This window comes from Trichosurus vulpecula, chromosome 3 (assembly GCF_011100635.1).
Source record: "Trichosurus vulpecula isolate mTriVul1 chromosome 3, mTriVul1.pri, whole genome shotgun sequence".
NCBI classification, from domain to species: Eukaryota; Metazoa; Chordata; class Mammalia; order Diprotodontia; family Phalangeridae; genus Trichosurus; species Trichosurus vulpecula.
In genome coordinates, this window is record NC_050575.1 from 12,163,836 (window position 1) to 12,188,330 (window position 24,495).

At 38.2% G+C, this 24,495-nt stretch overlaps 1 protein-coding gene across 7 annotated transcripts in view; it reads left to right on the plus strand.

Annotated features, from left to right (window-relative positions):
• Nucleotides 1-24,495, plus strand: part of EML1 (EMAP like 1) — a 312,714-nt gene that overhangs the window by 71,222 nt on the left and 216,997 nt on the right. For 3 of the 7 annotated variants that reach the window (XM_036750592.1, XM_036750599.1, XM_036750595.1), the window contains exon 1: nt 17,497-17,568. The exons of 2 other annotated variants lie outside the window; for them this stretch is intronic. In XM_036750592.1, coding sequence (XP_036606487.1) covers nt 17,502-17,568 — 67 coding nt within the window. In that variant the 5' untranslated portion in view covers nt 17,497-17,501. Of the gene's footprint in view, nt 1-17,324; nt 17,569-24,495 lie in introns of those variants that run through there. 2 more of the 7 variants (XM_036750593.1, XM_036750596.1) reach the window with 2 other exon arrangements.

Below are 24,495 nucleotides of genomic sequence, written 5' to 3' on the forward strand. Positions count from 1 at the left end.
GGCTATAATTTGTTCACTTTCTTCTGTCTTTGGCAAATGACCCCTTTTTGAAGGCTTCAAACTTCTTCCCTTGAGCCATGTCTATACTTCTGATGGCAAAAAGGAGCTCTAGTTCTCTTTATACCAGAAGTTCTTAAGCTGGGGTCTGCAGAAAGGTTTCAGGGGGGTTGTGAATTTGATTTTATTTAATATTTAATGACTATATTTCAATATAATGTATTTCCTTTGTTACCTTATGTATTTTATTTTATGCATTAAAAAATGTTATTTGGAGAAGGGATCCATAGGTTTCATCTGCCTGACAAAGAGTTCCACGACAAAAACATTAAGGTTAAGGACCCCTGCTTTCAACTAACCAAATGGAATTTAGAGAGTGAGAACTCATCTCATTTGGTTTCTGTAGACCTACACATAAGTCAATATGATTAGCAAAGTCTGTAAGTTAAATCAATAAATTCATTTTGTTGAGTGCAATTTGACAAGGGATAAAGACTGAGAGGAAGCAGAATGCTCTGAGTATACAAATCTAAAATCTTAAATCGGAATATAACTAAGCACTGACCCACAGCAATCTTCTTTTTTCCACATCATCTGGTCAGTACTCAGATTGTTGACTCCAATCTTTCCTTGATTCTCCTCCAATCTTTGACCACTCCTTAAGTCTCCTTTGCTAAATCATTATTCAGTTTTTACTTGGAGTATATTTTGCCCTACAAATTGGTGTACTATAGGACTCTATTGTTTTCCCTTCTAAGCCCTCTCTTGATAATCTCATCAGTTCCCCAACAGTCCTATTACCAGCTCTAAGCAGATGGCTTCCAAATTTACATGTCTAACTTTATCTCTCTTCTGACCTCATCTCATATCACCAAGTGCCTGCTATATATCTTTACCTGGGTATCCCATATGCAACTCAAACAACTTAAAACGGAACTTAAAGTCTTCGCTCTCCCCTTAAACACACACACACACACACACACACACACACACACACACACACACACATTTCTTTCTTTACTCCTTTCTTCCTTACTCCCTGTTTCCATCAAGGGTACCACCATCCTTCTAGCTACAAACGTTTTCGATCTTGGATTCATCCTTGACTCTTAACAGCCCTTCTTGCCCCAATCCAATTAATGGCCAAGTGTGGTTGATTCCACATCAATAACATCCAAGTCCCCTCCCTTCTCTCTACTTACATGGATACTACTCTAATATACGTGCTCTCCAGTGGCTTCAAAATTGGTCTCCCTGCCTGCACTATCTCTCCTCCTGAATCAATCTTCCACACAGCTACCACATTAATACTCCTAAAGTGTATTTTATCATGTTAGTATCCTATTCAAGTTGCTTCAATGACTGCCCATTGCCTCTAGAATAAATTATTAACCTTAATTGGTACTTAATGCTTTTTGCAAACTGGCTCCACCCTGCCTTTCTAGAATTATTTAATATTTTCCCCTTCCTTTTTCCTTGACTTTACATTTCAATCAAACTAGTTTACTTGCTGTTCACTGTACATGACATTCCATCTCCTACTTTCAGGCATAATTGTACCCTGTGCCTGGAATGTATTACTGCCATTGTTCCCTCAAGGTTCAGCTCAAGTGCAGACTCCCACATGAGCCCTTTCCTGCTTGGTACATTTGGTAGTTTTCCTCTCCTTCTGAAGTTACTTTGTATATATTTTAAATTTACTCATACCTGTAGATGTTTGTGTATGTGCATCTGTGTATATTTTTACACGTATATGCCTGTGTATTTTTATCTGTTGCTACTCTTCCCTCACAGGCCATTGTAAGAATAAAATAAAAAGGCCCCATGAACTTTCAATTCAGCAAACATTTTGCACCTAGAGAGGCAGTGTGGTACAGAAGAAAGAGTGCTAGATTTGGGTTTATATTTTGCCTCTGCCACTTAATACTTGTATAACCTGAGGCAAATTACTTATCCTCTCTGGACCTCAGTTTTACCATCTATAAAATGAAAGAACTGAACTTCCCAGGTTCCTTGAGCTCTAAATCTATGATCCTGTGACATGTGCAAGGTCTTGCATGAGGCACTGGCATATAAAAATGAATAACAAATTCCCTGCCTCCAAAGACCTGAGAGATCTTAGAAACATGGAAATGCTCTACAACTATTTCTCTTTGGTTATGAATACAAATATTTGCCTTAGAGCCTTTCTTATGCAGAGGACTCACTGAGAACAATGAAAGCCCTGAATAAAGCTTTTTCTTTCTGTGGTCTGTCCTCTCTAGGATTGGTCCCTCTAAAAGCCTTGACCGCTAAATATATCTAGTACGCCACCATTATAATGCTGCTTTATGGAATTGGGAAGCAAGTCCCTACCTGTCACTTGCTTCATAAAGGCATCTGGTGCATTCAGTTAAAATGTTGCTCATATGGAGAACTCATTGTGTTTATCATTGTGAAGAAAAAGATTGCCAAACTATTTTAAGGAGGAGGTGGGAGGAGAGAATGTCAGAATCATAGAAGAACAGAAAGAGAACTGAATCTGGATTGAAAAGACCTGTTTAGGATCAGACCCTGCATCTGACCCTTGTTACTTGTGTGACCTTCAGCAGGCCACTTGGGAGCTCCCTGAAGGACATTCCTTTATATGTGAGATGAGTATATTGGACTACATAGAATTATGAGTTCCCTTCCAGGTCTAGATCTATGATCCTGTGAATATCAGAGCTGGAAGGGACTTTAGAATCCTTGAATCATAGAATATCAGAGCTATAGGGACCTAAGAATTAGAGAGCACAAAAGGATTTAAAAAATTGATATCTTTTTGGTTTTTTAAAGTCATTTTTCAGTTGTGTCCAACTTTTCGTGATCCCATTTGGGGTTTTCTTGGCAAAGATACTGGAGTGGTTTGCCATTTCCTTCTACGGATCATTTTATAGTTGAAGACACTGAGGCAAAATAGGGTAAGTGACTTGCCCAGGGTCACAAAGCTACTAAGTATCCAAGACCAGATTTGAACCAAGGCCAGATCTTCTCAGGAAAATGAGTCTTCCTAACTCCAGGCCTGGCACTATATCCATTGTGCCACCTAGCTGCACACCTAGTTTATCTTTTGTTTTTAAATTACCTATATTTCCCAATATATCTACCTTATCTCTCTCAACAAGGAGCTATCTCTTATAACAAAGAATAAAAATAAAAGACAGAGGAAAAAATCCAGAAAAATCAACCAATACATGATGCCAGCACTTAAAGGGACCCTAGAATCATAGAACAGAGAATGGCAGAGTAGCTAGGAACCATAGAGATCATCTAGTCAATTCAACGCGACAAATATTTATTAAGATCCTCTTATATGTGCCTACCATTGAAGCAACAGGAAGAAACATTTGTATCGCTTTGGCTCCCAGTTTCTCATCCATAAAATGAAGGGTTCCATTCAGCTCTATGATCCTGTGGGACTTAATGATTGGGACAAAGGAGTGATGTGATCCGACTTGTGTAGGTGGAAGACTGATTTGGTAGCTGTGAAGAGAATGAGGAGGAGCAGTAGGATACTATTATAGTAGCCCAGTTAAGAGTTGAAAAGGACTTGATCTGGAGGAGTGACTGTGTGAATGGAGAGAAAGGCATAAACGAGAGAAATGTGTGGAAGCAGACTTTAAATGATAGCAACTAATCTGGATGTGGTGAGGGTGAGGGATAGAGAAGAGCAGATATCCAAGGTTTTGAGTCTGGTTAACTACGCTGATGGAGCAATAGCATTCAACAACTGGCAAAGGAGGGTGGGAAAGTGCAAAGGCTTACAGAATAGGGAAGAGGATGAGTTCCATTTTCGACATGTCGAGTTCGAGGTGTCCCAGGACATTCAGGTAGAAATGTCCAAAAAGTAATTGTAGAAACAAAGCAGGAATTCATTGGAAAAAGTCCAACTGCTTCATTTTTCAGAAGATTAAACGGCAGAGCCATAAAATGACTTTCAAAAGTCACAGTTTTTTTAGTAGCTTTGTGTACCTGCTTCTACTAAAGAAGAGAGAACTCTTTATTACTTTTTAAAATATATGCATCAACTCATATGCAAATCTAGGATGTCATTTAGAAGAGCAGATGATTTCCCAAATTAATCTCCTGAAGTTGAAGCCCCTCCCGGAGGTGACTGATTAGAGTCTTTGTTTTTTATAATTTATGTGGCAATGAACCTATTCGACAAAATGTGCCTGGTTCCCTGGAGATGGCCCTCTTCACTTTAATTGCATTGGGTCCCAGTAAGGAATTTATTACAGCAAGAGAAAGAAAAATGAATGGCTCAAAGCCTCCATTGTTGTTGAGCAACAACCCCTGACATTATTGAGCTCCACTCCCGATCCTGGAGCTGTCCCTGTACATCTGCCTGCTGAAGGGATAGAAACAAAAATGCCTGGATTTCCCTCTATTTAGAGCATCGGTAATTGGTGCTTCTTTTGCCTTTCTTGAACATTAATTGACATTTTGCTTAATGGCCAAGACAAAAATTCAGGTGATGCACTGTTTATATAGTTCAACTGATGTCCCTTACTTTGAATAAGGATTAAGGCCTTTGGGAAGATTGTCTTGGAAATAAAACAAAAATTTTCATTTGGAGGGAAACTTAAAGATCATTCTATTCAACATGCCCAATTTGGAGATGGGGAAACTGAGGCTCAGAGACAGTTTTTATGGGTACATTCTTCCCCTTTGTTTCTACCAAATCACACAGATGCATCTAGCAGTATGATTTAAAAACATCACCTTATCCGTTTTTGTCACTGTTGTTGTTCACTTGTGTCCAACTCTCCAGAACCCCATTTGGGGTTTTCTTGGCAAAGATACTGGAGTGGTTTGCCATTTCCTTCTCCAGCTCATTTTACAGATGAGGAACTGAGGCAAATGGGGTTCAGTGACTTGCCCAAAGTCACAGAGCTAGGCAGTGTCCGAGGCCAAATTTGAACTCATGAAGATGTCTTCCTGATTCCAAGGCCAGTGGTTTCTATCCACTGGGCCACCTAGCTGCCTACTCTATCCACAATCCTATTCAAAAGACTACTTCATTTAGATGACAGGAACATATTGCTAGAACGGACCTTAGAAATTATCTTAGTCCATTACCCTCATTTTACAGATAGAAACGTTTGGACCCAGAGAAGAGACACAATTTCCTCACTTTCAATCATTGTGCAGGTGATATTTTTATTCTAATTGATTCTTTTGACCATCTGTGACAAGAAAATATTTCATTACTGTCAATATTCAGTTGTACATTAATTATCACTTTACCCTAGCTTACCCTACATTTAATTAAATTAAATTAAAAATCTCATAGGCATTTATCTCAACACCTATACTTACCAGCTGTTTGACCTTGGGCAAATCACAGCTTCTCTGAGTTTGACTTTCTTTTTCTGTAAAACAAGAAAGTAAATCAGAAAGTATTTTTTCCATTTTTCTTCTTTTATAGAAAAAAATGGAAGCAAAAACCTTTGTGCTACCTACCTTACACAGCAAAATGCTTTAAAAGCCTTAACGTTCTATACACGTTAGCTACTATTATTCAAGGCCTTTATAGACATGGGTTGTTGTTATTAGTGGTTTACATCACTCAATGAGTAATTGGCAAACCTAGGTCACTTTACTCTCCGTCTACTAGTCTTTCCATCATACCACACTGCTTTCCAAAGCAATCTTTTTTAATTTTACCTACAACAGGTAAGTACATAGCTTCTTATCTTTTTTCATCGCACCTACCCTGGGGGGCTGTGATGCACACAGCAACATAATACTTCTATTACCCACCCTTTCAACATGCCTTCATTCCTCACAGCAATACATACTGGACCAGGAGCAAAAATGGTTTGAGAACCACTGCTTTAAGTAGAATAAGTTGTTGATATGTATCAATGGAGGAGATTTTCTCCTTGGGACTTCCCTATACCCATGAAATCATAGAACCAGACTCCTATCCTCAAATGTGCAAAATATTGTGGTAAGGGTGTATGGGAAATAAAAGAGTAATTAAGAAAATTTAAAATATATTTTAAAAACCTATAGAATTCATTAAAATAATTTGGTATTATGGAAAAAGCACTGGATTTAGAGTCAGGAAATCAGCTACTTGACCTTGGGTCATCCTTCTGTGGTCCTCAGGTTCTCTCTCATTTGTAAAATGAAGGAGATCAGACTAACTGAAATTTAAGGTCTCTTCCAGTTATAAACTGCTATACTGTGGTTTCGTACTAGGTTTTGATATGTTTCTTAGCATTTTATGACCACATTAAATGGTTATTACATAATACATAATTAATATAATCTTACATAATTTAATAAGAGAATACATAATGTACTAATTTTACTCTGAGGAATTTAAATTAATTTTAATTTGCTGTCATTATTAATAATGGACATAAGTAAGTCTATCCCTTTTCCAGGTAAAAATGGCTTTTCTACAGTTATTTCCTAGGTATCTTATTTAGTTAGTGTTTGTCTTTTTCAGGACTATGACATAGTTTGACCATATATAAGTATACTTTGTTTTAAGCAAACAAAAAATAAATACACAAAAATGTCAATTTTTATCTTGACAAATTATAAGTCTTCACTTTGGAGAAAGATTTATAAGATTTCTTTGCTTTTCTTATGCATTGTCCTGAGATGTGAACTGGATTATAAAATTTTGATTTGAATACAAATTTTCAGGCACTCATTTATTATTCAAAAGTCATCTTATTTATTTATAGTAAGAGACATTCTGTATAAAGAATCCTTAGCACACTTAAAAATATCTTTTTCTTTGACTTTTCTACCTCCCTTTCTATTTCAAAGAAAGTACTATTTCTTTCTTTCCACCTTTGCCCTTAATCCCATCCCATCCCATCCTGTCCTTGCTCCTATAGATGGAAGGAGAAGGGAATGAGAATTTACATAGAGCCTACTATGTGTCAGGAACTGTGCTAAGAGCTTTTTCCAAATATAATTTCATTTGATCTATGGAACCTTAGTACATAAATTATCTGCTCTCTCCATTTCATTTTTGATTTATTCCTCTCCAGTGACTTCAACAAATATGTTCAAGCCTCTCCTATCTTTCAAAAGCCTTCACTTAACTATAATACTCCCCTAAGTTACTATAAAATCTTAGGTTGGAAGTGGCATTGGAGATCCTATTTTTTTACATTCTTTTACTGCAGGAATCCCTTCTAAAAGTATCCTTTTCAAGTAGTCAAATAGTTTGTACTTCAACACTATCAGTAACAACTTACTTCCTCACAAGGTAACCCATTCTATTTTTGACCATTCCACCAAATTCTTATATTGGACCGAAATCTAATTCATTTGTAATTTAGGAACACCGTTCCAGACTTTCAAGAGATCTGAGAAGTAATTTAGTCTAATCCCCACATTTTACAGTTATAGAAACTGAGGCCCAGGAAGGTTAAGTGATTTGTCCAGGGCTGCAGAGGTAGTATTGGGATGGTTGGGATTTGAACCCAGGTTCTTTGACTCCAAAGTCATGCTCTTTCCCCTATACCATGTCCACTCTCCTTCTTTCTATCCATTAGTTCTACTCTTTGGAGCTCCAAAGGATAAGTGCAATTGCTTTCTTTCCCACAACAGCCCTTTAAATATCTGAAGACATCTATCACGTTCCCTCCTCTCTCTCCAGTCCAAAAGGTTTTCTCTTCTCCCAATTATATAGTCTTAGTTCATTCAACCATTCCTTATGTAACATAGTTTCTAGATACCTTGCCTTCCAGGAGATCTTTCTTCAGAAATGCTGATTTGGTAACATCCTTTCTAAAGTGTATAACCCAGACTGAATACAGCATTGCACTATGACCAGGGCAGAGTACGATGGGATCATTAGTTCCCTTGCTTTTGGACTTTGTACTTGATCAATACAGTCTGAGATGCATTAATATTGGGGGTAGCCAATTATACTCAAACATATTGAATTTGCAGTTCTAAAATAGCAGTTTCACATGAACTATTGTTAAGTGATGATGTATACTTGTGCTGTTCATTTTTTGAAACTATGCCCAGGATTACATTTATTGTTCTTGTTGATTTATAAATAACTTTCCAGAAAATCATCAGTTTTGATTTCCTATCTCTTCCCTTTTCACTGCCAAATTTCTTCAGAGTATCCTGTACTTCCTTTTCAATTTATTCAGTATCGCCTTCGATTGCTTGGCTATTGCTTCACCTTCTCCTAATTCTGCTAAAAGCCCAAGATTGCTATTACCATTTAAATCCTCCATGTTTTGGTATCTATCTATTTCTCAACCCTTATTTGCCAGTCCTCCTCTTGTGAGGCAGAACACCACAATGTAAAGAAGGTTGGATTTAAATTCAAACAACCTGGATTCAAATTATGCTGCTTCTAATTACTTTCCTGTGTCACTTAACATCTGGGGCCCATTTCCCTCATTTGTAAAACTTTTAAGGTTCCTTCCAATTGCATCAATCCAATTGATTCCTATAGCAACCCTCCACCTCATCCAAACAGGCCTATTCAATATACCTATCCTATCTCCATGCTTTTTGCTTTCATTATCCCACCATGTTAAATTGTTCCTAGTAAATAGAACATTGAATTGGGATCAGGGTTTGAATTCTGGCTCTGTTACTTATTACTAGCGTGAACTTGGGCAAATCACTTTACTTTACTAGATCATAGCTTCTTCAAATGAGGTTGCTGGGCTACATGATCTCTATTGGTCCTTTTGAGCTATAAATCATCTGATCGCCTTTTTTCCTGACTCATTTAAATCCTCTCCTTTTCTCAAGGTTCAACCCAAGACCTACTTGCTAAGTAAAGCTTACCACTCTCTTCTCTAAACTTCTGTAGTACTTACTGTGGTACTCTTTTTGGCACTTAGCTCATACTACCTTTTAGTTATTTATATGCTTATGTGAATAGCCTTATCTTTTTAATTCTTTCAGAGCAAGAACCCCATTGTATACTTCTTTGTATTCAGTTCTGTATATATTAATAATGATGATAACAATGAGGTATAATTTCTAAACTTTAAGAAATAGAATATATGTCTGGGTTAGCATCATAGCTAGAATTTGAGACTAATAAACACAAACTTCAGAAAGGGTTTCTTTAATATTTGTTAATTTTTTTTTGGAAAAACAGATCAATGATGGGGGCTACTAGAGTGGTAGAAAAAAAGAAAAGAAAAAAGGTAATCTCAAGGGGGCTTTTCTTTAAATTTGTTCACTGCCCATTCTTTTCCCACTTCCCTTAGTAGGTTGATCAGAGACATATGAATCAGGCTGAATAACTGAGTTTCAGAGAAAGGCTTAGAAAGTATCCTTGAAGATTTCAAGGTCTTGCCTGAATGAATGTTGTCTTGAACAGAACTAATAAAACTCTAAAATCATCCTTTACTAGAACCTGTAGATAGAGGCTATCACTCTAGCAATGTTAGGAAACTCACATTCATATTATGCTTTGAGGTTTACAGAACACTTTCCTCACAACAATCCTGTGAATATTACTACACCCATTTTATCAAAAAGGAAACTAAGAAAAAGAAATTAAATGACTTTCCTATTGTGCTATGGCTGAAGGAAAGATTTAAACTCAGGTATTCTCACTTCAAGTCAAGTGCTCTTTCAACTTCCTAATGTTTCCCTTTAGGCTTCTTTCCTTCAAACATTACTTGTTTATTACTTTGAAATATCAAGTGGGGTCCCTTGGCACCAAGACTTGGGAAGGCTTTCCTTTTAGTTTGTAAAATTTAAGAAAAAATAACTTATACCAAAAATCATTTTGAAAGTATATATGAAAATACATTGACTCAGAGGACATCAAGAGTCAGTACTACTCAAATAAACTAGTCCAGTTTGTACATAAAGAAGAATCTCTCCTATAACCCCAACAAATGATGGCCCAGTCTCTGCTTGAAGACTTCCAATGATGATGACTTCACGACCTTACAATCAATTACACCTTTTTGACATTCTAAATATAAGGAAGTTTTCCTTGCATGGGCCTAAGATTGACCTTTCTTTGATTTCCTCCCCCACCCCACCTTTATTCTACCCTCTAGGGCTAAGCGAAACAAGGTGAATCTTTTCATATTCCAATCCTTCAAATACTTAAAGACTCTTATTATGCCCTCCCTCAAGGATTTTTCTTCTCTTGGCTAAAAACCCCTAGTTTTTACAGATGACTAACATACCATAGGAAGCTATATAATGCTAGAAAACGATTTTGAGTCTTCTCACCATTCTAGTCATTATCATCCTTTTAAGTGGAAAACAGGAACATTAGTGCTATTTTATAAAATTAAACTTATATTTTAACATTAGACTATAAACCATTAACGCTGTGCTATTAAAAATAACAAGCACTTATAAAGGGTGCAAAAGAAAATCAATTAGGAAAATACAAAATTTGATTATAAACCTAACAAAACTCTCCCAAATATAGTATTTGAAAATTTGAAAAAGCTGATAATCAAATGAAGCTTAAAGACAAAATAATGTATTTATTTCTGAATACAAAAGGAATAAAGTTTTATATTAAGTATAATTACATAAGGTAACCTGCTAGAGCTCATGAGTTAGATTGAACAAAGAGAGAAGTTCTCCTCAACTGATATCTCACCTGGGCTTGGGGTCCAGGAAGTGGTGTGGGGTTCAAACTTGGTAGGAGCTAGGAAGATTAGGGAGACAATGGCTTCCAACAACACTTACTACAAAGAAAAGTTATTTGTCCACAAGCATTGTACTATGTCAGGAACTATCCCTCTTTGTCAAAAGGTACAGGGAGGATGTGGGTGTGGCCAGCATGTAAACAAGCAGTTTGAAAAATGGACTTTTACCATGGCTTTTATGACCTGAAACGAATTTACTTCTGTTTCCTAATCAATTGGCTTCCACTAGCCTCGGGAAGTTAGGTATGTTCTAACGTTAGGGAGTCTCAGGCATGTATATATTGTACCTCCTGAATAATCTGGTACTAGCTACACTCATGGCCTACCTAGCTCATTTAAATATAGTTCTCCTAAAAGTAGTATGGTAGAATTGATGTCTTGAGGGGATTCCTGACACAGAATTTTTGGATTCTACTTCTTTCTATAATTTTGGGCATGTTTGGAAAGCAAAACTTTCAGAGTGCATCAAGTGAACTGCAGAATTTTTCTATTTTTCAATTTGTTATTTATTATTTCAAAACTGGTCCAGATATCAGATTCAGTACATATTTTCCCTTTACTTTTAGTCTATCTTAGTCCTTCTTTAAGCATAGTCCTTTAAAATGTGTTTTAGCATTTTAAATTTGTCTTAGTAAATGTCTATATTTAGATACGTAATTACAACAGAAACTACATTTTTTCTATTAACTTTTCTTCATAGTGTATCTTCAGAGTTTCGAGTATTATACTGTCATTAATCAATCAAACAAAAGCATTTATTAAGGAAATCTAAAATATAATATGAGGGAGTAAAAGCAAGTATTCTTAAATATTATGCTAAAGATATATAAAAAATTTTGTAGTTGAATAAGCATTTTGAAATCTATTAATTTATACTTATATCTGTAATCTCATTGGTGTGGGTACTTCTTGTATCCATGCAGATAGCAGTCCCTTTGATGCTTTTTCATCTTGTGGATTCCTTCTCCATGTCCATTTGTAAATCCTTCCTAGATCATCCACCCTGGAGGCCTTTCTCTGTTCTATAAAAAAAAGTTTTGGGTGCACCAGAGCAGCATTCCTCTGTTGTTACTCACTCTTGATAGGTATCTTTTTTTTTCTCACATGGATCTTTTCATATGTCATCCTGAGTAAATTAGAAGCAATGATAATGTCATGTTTACTCAATTGTGAGGTTGCCTGCTGGCTAAACATTTTGAAAGATAAAAGAGCAACAATGATTGCTTTGAATTCGCCACTTCCCTCTAGTTACTATTAAAATTTATAAATTCTATTTTTAGAACCATATTGTCTTATCAAGAATAGCTTACTGAAAATAAATCTCAGTTTATTATGTAAGAACTTTTGTATATATTGAAATTTTTACAAAGTTCAAAAGCTGTGTTTTTCTGTTTCATACTTCTGTTTTTTAAAAAATAAAATTATAGTTGCTGCAGAAAGCCTTAACAAAACTTAAATTGTTTTTGCTAGTCTCCTCATTTTCTCTGCTATGAAGAAGGAGAAACATCCTATAAGAATCCAAGCTGGAAGAATTGAGAGGGTTTATAACAAGGACAAAAATTGTTCCAACTGCTTTCTTCCTTGCCCAACCATCACACATACTCTACTGTCATACAATCCTAGATAGGAAGAAACTTTAGAAGCATTCTAGTCCAATTCCTACGTGAAGTTTAGCTTCTCTCTAAAGATACCCCCAACAAGTGGTCGCTTGGCCCCCTGCTCCAATAATTTCAGAAACAGGGAACTCATGTCTAAGGCTGAGAATGGGCAATTCTGGCTATACACCTAAGCATATACATTAATGTTGGAAAAGATAGCAGGGACGTGGATGAAAGTTACAAAGGAACACATTGGCTTGAGGTAAGGAAAAACTTCCTAAAAATTAGAGCTTTACAGAAGTAGAACAGTGTGCCTTGAGAGGTGGCAGTTTTGCCCTCACTGGAGGTCTCCAAGTAGAGGCTGGATGACCATTTGTCAAATATGTTACAGTGAGAATTCTTTTTGTGTATAGGTTGTTCCAGATGGCTGCTAAAGTCCCTTCCAACTCTAACATCTGTGATTCTGTGATTAGGATTCTCTGAGGCATTGTGTCCAATTCTGTGTCATGGTTCAAGAGGAACAAATTAGAGTGTGTCCAGGGTATGGTTCCTAGCATGGTAACTGGCCTGGGGAAAAAAAAGTGCTAAAAGTCATGGTCGAGAAAATGAAGAAGCCTGGAAAAGACTTGGTGGTGAAAGGTGAGGCAGCATAGCTGTCTTCAAATAACTGAAGGACTGTCCCATGGAAGGGGTCAGACTTGAGACTGATAGGTTTAAGTCACAAGAAAACAAGTTTCTGCCTGATATACAAACATATGTAAATGTACATGTATATATATATATATATATATATATGTATACATACACACACACATGTGTATATATATGCATTTGCTAAGCATTTGAACTATCCAAATATGGAACTGGTTACTTCACAAAATCCCTATCCCTGGAAGTATTTAAACAGAAGCTGGAAGGGATATTTTAGAAAGAATTACTTCATCTGATGAGAGGTTAGCCAAGGTAATCTCTAAGTTTGTATGATTACTTTTAACTTCATATGATGATGCTATCATATGAATTATATTGTTAACAACACATATAGTATAATGACAGATTCTAGTGAATTAACTTTAAGCACTACACTGACTGAAAATTTTGGTAGCGTTCACTTAGATGTTTTTACATTAATTTTCATGTCTCTAGCTTCTCCCCCCCTACTACTTTTCTTCAAATAGGAACTACATAATTGTATTCTTTTTCCTCCTTTCATATGTTGCAAGAACACTGCTATTAATGCCACTGCAAAGCTGTGTTTCTATTGTGCACTGTCTCAGACAGTATGAATCATTTATTACAAAGATAACATTTTTTGAGGGTAAGTAAACCTTAAATTATTTCAAGCTGACTTGAGTCTTCAGTTAAAATGTTTGGGCTTCTAAATCACACATTATTAGTGAAGTTTTCATAGATTTTTCTTGAAAGTTTTCCACAGAACTATTTTTATGCTGTGTAGATTATACTTAATTAATATAACATGAAGATCCTTATAATTATGCTAAATTTTGCTCTTTTAGAGCAAGAGATTAGTATTGTGCTAAAAACATTTCACACTCTCGATTTAGAGGATAATAATACTTTCTATTTTAAAGGCATTTGAACTAGGTGCTTAAGTGCTTTGTGCTTTGTTTGTAACTGTATACTAGTAAAAAATAATTCTCATATAATACTTTTCTGTTTCATTCAGTAGTAATATATTTTCTATCTTTCATTCGTGAATTTCCATGTTAAACTTTCCTAGTGGCAATCTATGTACCCTGACATCACTATGAAAAACTAGTGACACTATCGTGTTTAAATGATATAGTATCTTAAAGAGTTGATCATTCAAATCTTTCATCTGAAAAATTCAAATATGATACTTTGAATTTCCTTATAGTGAAGATTCAACATTTCTTCTATATTTTACTACTTCATTGGATCTCTGATCCCATGAATTTCAGCAGCTTAGTCTATCCATCTTTTTTTCATTCTCTGTGATTCTTCTTCATAGATCAGTTACCAATCCACCTACCTTGTTTTGTACATTTCTTTGCATTTCAGTTGTACTAGTAAAGCTCTGTGTTTCTTAACCCCTGCTTTTACATCTACTAAATGTTGTCTCTTATACTACCACTAAGTCACAGCCTTCTTGTATACATCATTCTTTTCCGTTGTTCTTTGGGTATCCTACAATTCTGATTTTTTTGGATGGTGTCCTAAGATTCACAGTCATAAAGTATTTCTGGGAGAACATTTTGATTGAAGGGATAGGTCTTTGCACTAGGGATTAGCTTACAATAATTAAAAGTACTGCATGATTTCCTAAAATGCAATCCTAAATGCTCTCTTCCTCCTATTCAGTCCTGAACCCAAATAGACATCATTCGGAAGTAAGTGGATAAATTGGCCATCCAACTGTGTATGTATAGGTTGGTCAAAAGGCAACTTTTGGTACCCCTCTTGTCACTGATTTCCATTCGGTAAATTTTTCCAAGAATAGTTTACAATCAAGGTAAATATCTTTGTCTTTTTTTTCCTCCATTTACCCCTTGGTAACTCATTCAAGCTTGTTGATATCACAAATGTTAAAAGTGCAGGCTTCTTTTTTTCTATTTTGCTCTAATTGATGGTCTGACTACAAATTCTGCTTCTGATATGACTCCCAAATCACTAATCAGTCATTTCCTGCATAAGACTGTTAATTCCCTTTTTTTCTGATATTGTCTAGGGCTCACCACATAAAGTATTTTCTGATCCTCCTTGAAGAAAGTATTCATTCTCTATAAATGTTAAGGTTACTGAGTAGTCTTTAATCATTTGGCCTCAATCATTTGAGCAACATGGCCAAAATATTTCTCACCATCCTCCCCTGTGCCTACATTTACACTGAAGTTACTGAATTATCAAAAAATATTGATTTGGGTTGGAGCATTTTATGGCTCTTCGTAGCACACTAATCTATCTGTTGTCTCCCTACCTCACAAAATGGCCAGAAGCTTTCCTAATATTCTTTATTTGCTTTATTCATTTTACTTCCAGTTGTTTCGACCTTGAGTTGAAATCTTGCTGGAGGGCACCTCCTCACCCCCACCCCCACCTCCAAAGCACCCACTACACACTTCCTCCAAATTTTCTTAGTTGGGTTGCAGGCACTACAAAGTCCAGTTACCCAGGTTTGAAACCTCAATCCTCCCTGACTCTTTCTTTCAGTCACTCTTCATAGCCAGTGGCCTTGAAGATTTCACCCAAACATCATCTCTCCATTTGTTCCTTTTTCTCCTTTCACCTCTTTCCTGGACTATCTCAACAGTGTTTTTGGTATTTTCCTTCCTTCCATTCTCTTTCTTCTCTCTCTGTTCCACAATTACAAATTAATATTTCTTTAAACATATGTCTAATTAACTCACTTCCCCCAACCAATTAAAAAAAAAATCTTTGGCAGTTCTTTATTACCTCCAGGATAAAACAAGACCTATTTAGTCTGGCACTTACTTTACAACACTTTTCTAGCCAAACTAGCCCACTAGCTGAGCCAGAACTCAACAATTCCAGCTCTCCTTCCTGGGCCTTTACCCAGGCAATACTCCTAGTCTGGAATACTCTCCCTCCTCACCTTTGCCTCTTAGTAATTTCCTTAAAAGTTCAGTTCAGAGGGAATGCTTTTAAAAAAAGAATACCTAGAGTTATTCTAGCTCTCTCCTTTCTCAAATTATTTTCTATTTACATATCTGCTCAGACTAGATGCAATGCTAATACATTATATACAGTCAGAATATTACAAAATGATTAGGAGGTACTGTTTTTCATTGTCTTTTTCCTTTATATCGTCCCCCACCCACCTAGCACTTTGAATAGAGTAAATCTGTCCTTTATCACTCTTTGCACAGTACTAATTCGAGTTTTACAGTTAACACGTGGTTGCCCATTTTGAATGAAGAAATCTGTAAGGGCCCAGGAATCGGGACCTCGGGAGATTGATGTCAGAGGGCCCTTCTCCAAAGCATCATTTCTGCAATTTACACCCCTCACCTCTTTCCCCGCCCCCGCCCCCGCCCCAGCTTCAAGAGGCGATGCTTTGCAAGGAAGATAACCTTGCAAACAAGCAAAGGCCAGCTCCACCCGACTTGGCCAAGGCTAAAGTTGGGCTAAACTCGTGAGAAAAGCATCTTAGGAGGCGTCTGTTTGTGTCCATGCTTGGTGCTGGAAACGATAAAAATGGCTTCCAGGCTGGGACTGGGGCTCTCGGGGATTTTGGTTTTTTAAACAAAGTATTTTTGTACGAAGAGGAAGGTCGGCCACCGGTGCTCCCAACTGGGCTCTGGGCGGGGCGGCTCCCGGGCCCCGCCCCACCGCCGGGGGCCTCGCGCGCGGGCGGGCACGTGCATCCCCAACGGTCCCGAGGGCCCCCTCCCTCCCCTGGGGGGCGGGGCAGGCCCCGGATCCCAGCGCGAGACCCCATCTCGGACCCGCGGCGCTGAGGCGAGGCTAGGCTCGTGCTTGGCCGTCCGCCCTTTGTCTCGCCGCCCCCTGTACGGCAGTTCCTCCAGTCCTCGTAGAATGACTGAGGGTGTCTTCACCCCCTTTCCTTTGTTCTCTTCACACACGCTCCCCTCAAAAAAGGGGGGGAAAGCTCGTTCCTACTCCCAGCCGCCATTTGCACTCCTCGCCCGGGGCCGGCCAGGCTGAGGCCGCTACTTCACGCGAGACATTCCCCAGCGCGCGATCGGCCTCGGGCCGTTACTCGGGGAGAGAGCCCGGGCCCAGCGCTGCGGGCTCTCGTGCCCCCTTCAGTACCTGCCGCGCCCCAGGGGGAGGAGGCCAGGGGGTCATTCGGGCCCCCTTCCCCCTCCCGCGCCGTCTCCTCACCCCGTACGTGCCCACCGGGCTCCCGCCTACCCGCTCCATCTCGCCTCCTAGTTCCCCCACCCTCTCGCGGCCACCCCGAGCCCGCCCCCTCCCGGGCAGAGCCGGTCTCTTCCCAGCCCGGGCCGGCCTCGGTCCTTTCCTCGTTCACGAGGCGGGCGGGCGGGCGAGCGGCCGCAGCTGCCCTGGGAGAGCGCGCGGCGGCAGCGGCGGCGGCGCCGGCGGGGTGAAGGAGGTTGCCATGGTAACCGGCAGCAGCAGCCGCCACAGCAGGGCCGGCCCCAGCCCCAGCCCTAGAGCTCAGTGTGTGGGTGAGAAGCGGCGAGAGCGGCAGCAGCGGCGGCGGCGGCGGAGGCGAAGGCTCGGCACCGAGTAGATCGGGAGCTGCCCCAGCTGCAGGATGGAGGACGGCTTCTCTAGTTACAGCAGCCTTTATGACACTTCCTCGCTGCTCCAGTTCTGCAACGGTAAGGAGAGAGGAGCCGGCGGAGAGCCGCGGGGGACTCGTGTGTTTGTGTACACAAGCACGCGCGGGGAGGGGTGGGGGGTTCTCCCTTTGCTGCCCCCGTTCCCCGCCCTTCCACACCCCGCGAACCTCTTTTCCCGGATCCCCCATCCATCTCTCCCTGCTGCGGTGTCCCCCGGCAGGGCGGGAGCTGGGAGAGGACGGCGATCTCTCGGGGATTCTGGCTGTAAACCTGGTCTTGGGAAAGAAAAAAAAAAGAGGGAGGGAAGGCGAGCAGGAAGGAGCTTGGAAGCTGTTGCGGCGGCGGCGGCGGCGGCCGCTGCTTGCTTCTGCTCCAAGACTGGCTTCTCTGGAAAGGGAAAGGAGCCGCTGAAGGAGGTTAGTGGGGAAGGGAGGAATGCTCCTTGGGCGACTCGGGGGAGTGCTAACTAACCCGTCCCACCCAGGGAAAAAGCAGAAACTTCTTCCCCGTGTCCTGGTTAAGGCAGAGGGAAAGTTTCGTTCACTTCAGTGGGAAAAGAAATGTTGGTTGCCCAAAAAAAAAAAAAGTTGCATTTGGCTCTGGCGTTTTGAGGAAAAACTTGGAATTTTCTATTAACACTTTTACTGTCCAGCATCCCAACAAGTGACCGCTAGGCATTGTATTCGTGGTGTTGTGTCGAACTGCAGGAGATAAAGTTCGTGACATCCTCTCCAGCCCCTCCACGGCCTGTGGAATAACCAACCACTCCATCCCCGTGACGTGTAAAAAGCCACTGCCCACTCACTAAATCTGGTGCATTTGACACGTGTATAGTTTATCCAGTCTCATAAGGGGGGTGAATTCTTATCTGAAGTCTCATAGTACAACTGTCATTAGTGCCTTAAAAAAAAAAAAAAGCATAAGTTGCCGGTGATATCCAGTTCTGTTCTTTGAAATTCCTTCGGTATTTATCCCAAGACTTTTTGGTACTGAAACTTTAATAAAAATAAAAAATATAGATACTCAGTATCCTGGCATATTTCTTAGCAATAATCCTTTCAGAGTGTAATTGACGCACAGGAAAGCTAAAATAGTGATTTGGAAAATTGGGGCGGGGGGGGGCGGATTAATAGAAAAGAAAGTTCAGGGCATAATGTTACTGTTTTAACAAGAACATGTTGCTTTTTGTGTATTTTATGTATATTCATTTGGAAACTACTGTGGTAAAAGAGCAGAGAAACAAATCATTTAATATTAACAAAAAATGAATGCAAGAATTAACTTACTAACCAAACTTCAGACAAATCTATTTGGTTACATTGTTCTTCATGAAATAACCCTTAAGTAAGTCTAGACGAGCATTCAAGTGATTTTTGTGCAATAGATTCTGTTTGATTCTTAGAAGCATGGAAAAATAAATTATAATCTATTGATACTGTATGTTTTTGAAAAGTGATCTTAGGCTCTTGAAGGATAATTTAATAATGAAAAACATGTTCACAGTACTCTGCACTTTTCTGGAACATTATGTGTGAAAAAATATATATAAAGAAGTGTCATGCATATTTTCTACATTTGATTTATTGCTTTAGAAATGTTTCACAGAGTGTTTGTGGGGTTTTTTGTGGCTATGATCCTGTAAATCTTCCTTGACTATGTAGAGCAATGAAAACAAACCTGATTCCCAGCTTTCTTGGATTAATTTGTTTTATTTTTATTTCAGTGACAGAGAACTTTCTCGTTATAAAGTAATTTATGTATTCAATTTTGACTTCTTTTATAAGCACTATCATAATTAATCTCTAGATATAAGAACAAGTATTTTTTCTGCATATATATGTACACATATAATCATATAAGTATATACATAATATTTATCTACGGGTCAGACTTCCATATCCTTCTGAGGAGATTCATCATGATTGCGTTAAAAAATGGCTAGTTAATGGGTAACCCAAGTGCTTCAGTGAGTTGTGAGAAAGATATTTTTGTAAACTTTAAAATATATTAATTATTATAATTACTTCCAAATAGTAAAAGAATGAATGAAAGATTTCCAGCAACTCAGGTGGATTATTAATAGAATATTTATGTAAAAACATCTGCAGGAATTCCACAAGATGAAAGAATGTGCAAAAGTTGTGATCAGTAGTGAGAGAGTCCCCAGACCAATGAGGTCACAAAGTTCTATCTAAGGCTGTATGCTGCATAATGTACTAAGCTATTAGTACATCATTTTCATATTAATCACATGTTACCTCCTAAGTGATTTAAGGAGTTCCTGTTTGCTCTGTAATGGAAGATAAGTTTTTATTTTATTCTAACTTAATATCTATTCCAGTGCAGTAGATTCCATGTGTGGTTTCAACCTTAAAAAATGAGGGAAGCTTGAGGAAGGTTAATAATAGTTGACATTTATCTAGCTTGCTCTGGTTCTTAAGGTCCTGGAGATAGAAGAGTTAGAAGGGACTGCAGAGATCATTTGATCAAACCTCTTCATTTTGCAGAAGATGAAACTGAGTCCCAGAGAGGTATTCATTTGCTCAGAATCATATAGGTAGGAAGTGTCAGCTAGGATTGGAACACAGGTTCCCTTGATTAGCCTGATGGTGAAGTGCCAGGAGTCAGGAAGACTCATCTTTCTGAGTTCAAATATGGCCTCAGGCACTTACTATCTCAGTGACCCTGGGCAAGTCACTTAATCCTGTTTGCCTCAGTTTCCTTATCTGTAAAATGAGCTGGAGAAGGAAATGGCAAACCACTCCAGTATCTGTCAAGAAAACCCCAAATGGGGTAATGAAGACTCAGACAACAACAATTTATATCCTTAGTAGACATAAATACATTCCTTGGTAGCAATCAAAACTATTTATCTATGAAATTTTGTGACTTCTTAATTTATTGACCAATTAAAAGATTTACCACATAAACTGAAAATATATACATTTTTTACTATGATGAAACTATTATGGCCCTTCCTATGATGTGTAAAAATATCGCTAGAAAATTATACATGTGTTATTTCAGGTAAGAAGGAAGTTTTGCTGTCATTAATATCTAAGTGCAGAGGCAGTATGTCATAGTAAAGAACTTTTCTTGAAACCAGGAAGACCTGCGTTCAATCCCTGCTTTTGAAACATGCATTATATGTTATCTTGGACAAATCATTTAACCTCTCAGTGCTCTCTGTGTAATTCTCTAAGATCCTGTGTTTCAGAGAAGGGGCTGAGGACTTACATTGGTAGAGGATGTTTCCTCATCCTGGGGTTTTTTTTTTATACCGGTGAAATCACTGGTCTAGTCCCTATCCTTAATATGCCAGCATACTAATTGAGCAGTGTGACTTAGAACATGACAATGAGATGAGATATTTTTCTTGAAAGTTTTAAAAAATCTTTCTTAATATTTTTGCCTAATTACATGTGAAACAATTTTAACATTTTTTCAAATTTTGAGTTCCAGATTCTCTCTTTCTCCCTTCCCCCCTACCTTTAGAAGCCAAGCAATTTGACATACATGTGTAGTCATGCAAAACACATTTCCATGTAAGTCATTCTTTGCAAAAAAAAAAAACCCCACAGGAAAAAACCCCAAATAAAGAAAGTAAAGAAAAAGTATTTTTGATCTGTATTCAAGCTCTACCAGTTCTTTCTCTGGAGATGGACAATACTTTTCACCATAAGTCCTACAGAATTGTCTTGGTTCATTGTATTGCTGAGAATAGCTAATTTATTCATAGTAGATCATCATACAATATTGCTGTTAGTGTGTACAGTGTTCTCCTGGTTCTGCTCATTTCACTTTGCATCAGTTCATCTAAGTCATTCTATGATTTTTCTGAGAGCGTCGTGTTTATCATTTCTTAAAGTTCAATAGTATTGCATCACAATCACATCCAATAACTTGTTCAGTCATTCCCCAGTCGATGGACGTCCCCTCAATTTCCAATTCTTTGCCACCACTAAACGAACTGTGTGCAGCTCCCCAAAATATTTTTGTACACATAGATCCTTTTCCTTTTTGTTTTTTAATCTCTTTGGGATACATTCCTAGTAGTGGTATTGCTTGATCAAAGGGTATGAATGGTTGTGTAGCCCTTTATAGTTCCAAATTGCTCTCCAGAATGGTTGAATCAGTATACAACTTCACCAGTAGTACGTTAGTATTTTAATTTTTCCACATCCCCGCCAACGTTTGTCATTTTCCTTTTCTGTCCTGTTAGCCAGTCTAACAAGTATGAGATAGTAGTTCAGAGTTTTTTCAATTTTCATTTTCCTCATCAGTAGTAATTTAGAGCATTTTATATGACTATAGATAGCTTTGATTACTTTGTCTGAAAACTGCCTCTTCATGTCCTTTGACCATTTATCAATTGAGGAATGACTCTTACTTCTATAGATTTTACTCAGTTTTCTATAAGTTTGAGAAGTGAAGTCTTTATCAAAGAAACTTATTGTAAAAAAATTTTTTCACAGTAATGATTACCAACTATGTATTTCCCTCCATCCTATTTTCCTTTTCCATTCTCAATAGTGTTTTGCTTCTGACTTTCACCTCCCCCAAACTTCTCCCACCTTCTATGAGCTCCTTCCCCTTCTCTTATCCCCTCCTGTTCCTACTTTCCTGTATGGCAAGATAGATTTCTGCAGCCAACTGAATGTGTATATTATTCCCTCTTTGAGCCAATTCTGATGAGAGGTACATGTGCTCCCCTTCCTGCTTCCCCCATCTACCCCTTCACTGTAAAATCTCTTTCAGGCATCTTTTATGTCCAATAACTTATCCCATTCTACCTCTCCCTTTCCCTTTCTCCCAGTGCATTCTTCTTTCTCATCCTTAATTTTATTTTTTTAGATAATCATACCAACACATTCAACTCCTTCTAAATACCCTGATAATGAGAAAGTTTTTAGGAGTTATAAATGTCATTTTCCCATGTAGGAATATAAACAGTTTAACCTTATCAAATCCCTTACAATTTCTCTTTCCTGTGTACTTTTTAATGCTTCCTTTGCATCTTGTGTTTGAAAGTCAAAGTTTTGTTTAGCTCTGCTCTTTTCTTCAGCAGTGCTTGAAAGTCCTCCATTTCTATTTTTTCCTCTGAAGGGGGAATGTCTATTTTTTCCTCAGTTTTGCTGGGTAGGTGATTCTTGGTTGTGTTTCTAGCTCTTTTGCCCTCCAGAATATATTCCAAGTCTTCTGATCCTTGAATGTAGAAGGTGCTAAATCTTGTGTTATCCTGACTCTGGTTCCACATTATGTGAATTGTTTCTTTTTAGCTGCTTGCAGTATTTTCTCCTTGATCTGTGAGGTCTGGAATTTAACTATAATATTCCTGAGAGTTTTCATTTTGGGATTTCTTTCAGGAGGTGATTGGTGGATTATTTTAATTTCTATTTTACCCTTTGGTTCTAGAATATCAGGGAAGTTTTCCTTGATAATTTCTTGAAAGATGATGTCCAGGCTCTTTTTTGTCATGACTTCCAGGTAGTCCAATAATTTTTAAATTATCTCTCCTGGATCAATTTTCCAGGTCAGTTACTTTTCCAACGAGGTATTTCATATTTTCTTCTATTTTTTCATTCTTTTGATTTTGTTTGAATGGTTCTTGATGTCTCATAGAATCATTAGCTTCCACTTGCCCAATTCTAACTTTTTAGGAATTATTTTCTTCAGTGAGCTTTTGTACCTCCTTTTACGTTTGGCCAAGTCTGTTTTTCTTTTTGTTACTTATTTCATTTTAGTTTTACACTTTAGGGTATTTTTTTCCAGTTACTTGTAAAGATAGTTTTTGATGTTCACTTTTGTAGGATTTTGAGTTCCAAATTGTTCTCCCTCCTTCCCTTCTCTCCCTCCTCCCCAAGACAGCAGGCAATCCGATATAGGTTATACATGTACAATCATGTTAAACATATTCATATTGGGAAAGAAGAATCGGAACAAAGGGAAAAAACATGAGAAAGAAAAAAACAACAAAAGAGTGAAAATAGGATGCTTTGATATGCATTCAGATTCCATAGTTCTTTCTTTGGATGTTGATACAGCATTTTCCATAGTGAATCTTTTGTAATTGTCTTTGATCATTGTATTGCTGAGAAGAGCTAAGGCTATAGTTCTGTCCCTGGTGCCAGCAAAGGGACCCCTGTAAATCTCCTTCTGACCCATTGTCTGATCCCTTTACCATCAGTATGCTCAGAGGTCTGGAAACTGCCACTGCTGCCATTGATTCTATTGCCCCGAGGCCTGCCTTTGGTTTGCTTGGGCTGGGTCTGCACTGTGCTGGACTGTACTCCTCCCTCACCCTGGTGCAGCAGACCTCTCTTGCCAACCTTCTGAGTTGTCTTGGGCTAGAAGATTGTTCCACTTCATCTTTTTGTGGGCTCTGCTGCTCTAAAATTTGTTTAGTCAGTACTTAAAGGTATTTTGAGGGGTTTGTGAGAGAGCTTAGATTATCCCTGCCTTTACTCCACTATCTTGGCTCCATCGGCATTCATCTTTTCTGAATTATTTTTGTTGGACTTGGTGGTCAGTTGAGTAGGAGTAAAATTCTGAAATTCACTTAGCACTGTTCATGAGTTTTTTGTTTTTCTTTTCCTCCTCTTTAATGATACTGTCAATGCAGTTTTATAAGAATATATAAACGATGATGTCTGAAAGTCCAAATTATTTCTGCTTATTATTTGTATATAATGTACATAAGTAACAGTGAAGTAGAGAAAAATCACTTAAATTCTTTCAGTAATAATATATTTACTGTCTTCCATGTGCCAAGCCCTCCCCTAGGTACCGGGGGAGAAGTAATACAAAAATAATTAAGATACCTGAATATAAATGCCCTCATGGAACTACTGATCTTGCATGAAGATCTGAAAATGCATAAAGCACAATAATTATATAGCAGAATAGAATAAGATCCTAAAAGAAATAAAAAGTTTTGTGTTGGGTCCAAAGAAGGAAAGGTAAAAA